Genomic DNA, 824 nt, shown 5'->3' with positions numbered 1-824 from the left:
CCGAGGGCCCCCGGGGGCGGGAGGAGTCTGGGGCGCAACGGTCCGGGGACCCCCCGGAGCCGGCAGGAGGGTAGGTAACCTCTTGCTCTCTCCATCCCTTCCCGCAGGTGCCCCCCGCGGCGGCTGCTGCTCGGGCTCTTTGTCCTGCTCGTCCCCGCCGCTTCCCAGGAGCCGGGTAACGTGCATGGGATGCTGAGGAGGGGGGTTCCTGCCACCGTGCCTGGGGTCCTGGACTTCCTTCCTGTCCTGAAGTCCCCTGTCCCCTGGGATGCAATGCGAATACAGCCCTGCTTCCCAGCAGACATGGGGTTGCGGCTCCCCGGAGGCCAAATGCTGTGCCCAGTCCGTGGTCCCCAAAGAGAAGGGTGATGGGGGGACTTTCCCTGCATGCACCCCTTCAATGGCCACGTCCCTCGTGGCTGCCGAGGGTGGCAGGGTTGGGGTCCCATGGGCCCCATCTCATCGGCGGGGCACTGGGAAAGATGTTGGGGAAACACTGTGCCAGGCAACCCTTGAGAGAGATGCCTGGTTGCAGTGCACTTGGAGGCTTTACTGGGGTGAGAGTGGTTTGTCTGTACCACTCTGGTTGTGAGACAGACAGGAGGGTTTTACCTCAAAGTGGCTGTGCTCTATGTGTTAGCGGTTTCTGCCGCGCCTGCAGAAGTCCTCCCCGTGACTGTGTGTCCTTGGAAGCGTTGTGAGTGGTAGGAAGCCTCAAGCGTGTGCCCAGGGATGCAACACCTCCCACGCCACTCACTGGCTTTCCCCTGCCTTCGAGACTCTAAGAAACAACTCACTCATCTCACTCTCAAGCAGCTTGTGCC

At 62.5% G+C, this 824-nt stretch overlaps 1 protein-coding gene across 1 annotated transcript in view; it reads left to right on the top strand.

The window, feature by feature from the left end:
- COL18A1 (collagen, type XVIII, alpha 1) overlaps positions 1-824 on the top strand; it is a gene marked incomplete at its 5' end in the record, with an annotated part of 57,051 nt that overhangs the window by 14,583 nt on the left and 41,644 nt on the right. Inside the window, one exon of the mRNA XM_009891408.1 lies at positions 108-175. Within this exon, the coding sequence (XP_009889710.1) occupies positions 108-175 (68 nt within the window). The remainder of the gene's footprint in view (positions 1-107; positions 176-824) is intronic.

Source organism: Charadrius vociferus, unplaced genomic scaffold (assembly GCF_000708025.1).
Source record: "Charadrius vociferus isolate BGI_N301 unplaced genomic scaffold, ASM70802v2 scaffold69, whole genome shotgun sequence".
Taxonomy (NCBI): Eukaryota; Metazoa; Chordata; class Aves; order Charadriiformes; family Charadriidae; genus Charadrius; species Charadrius vociferus.
The sequence above is the reverse complement of the archived record's forward strand: the minus strand, read 5'-3'. Positions and strand labels throughout refer to the sequence as shown.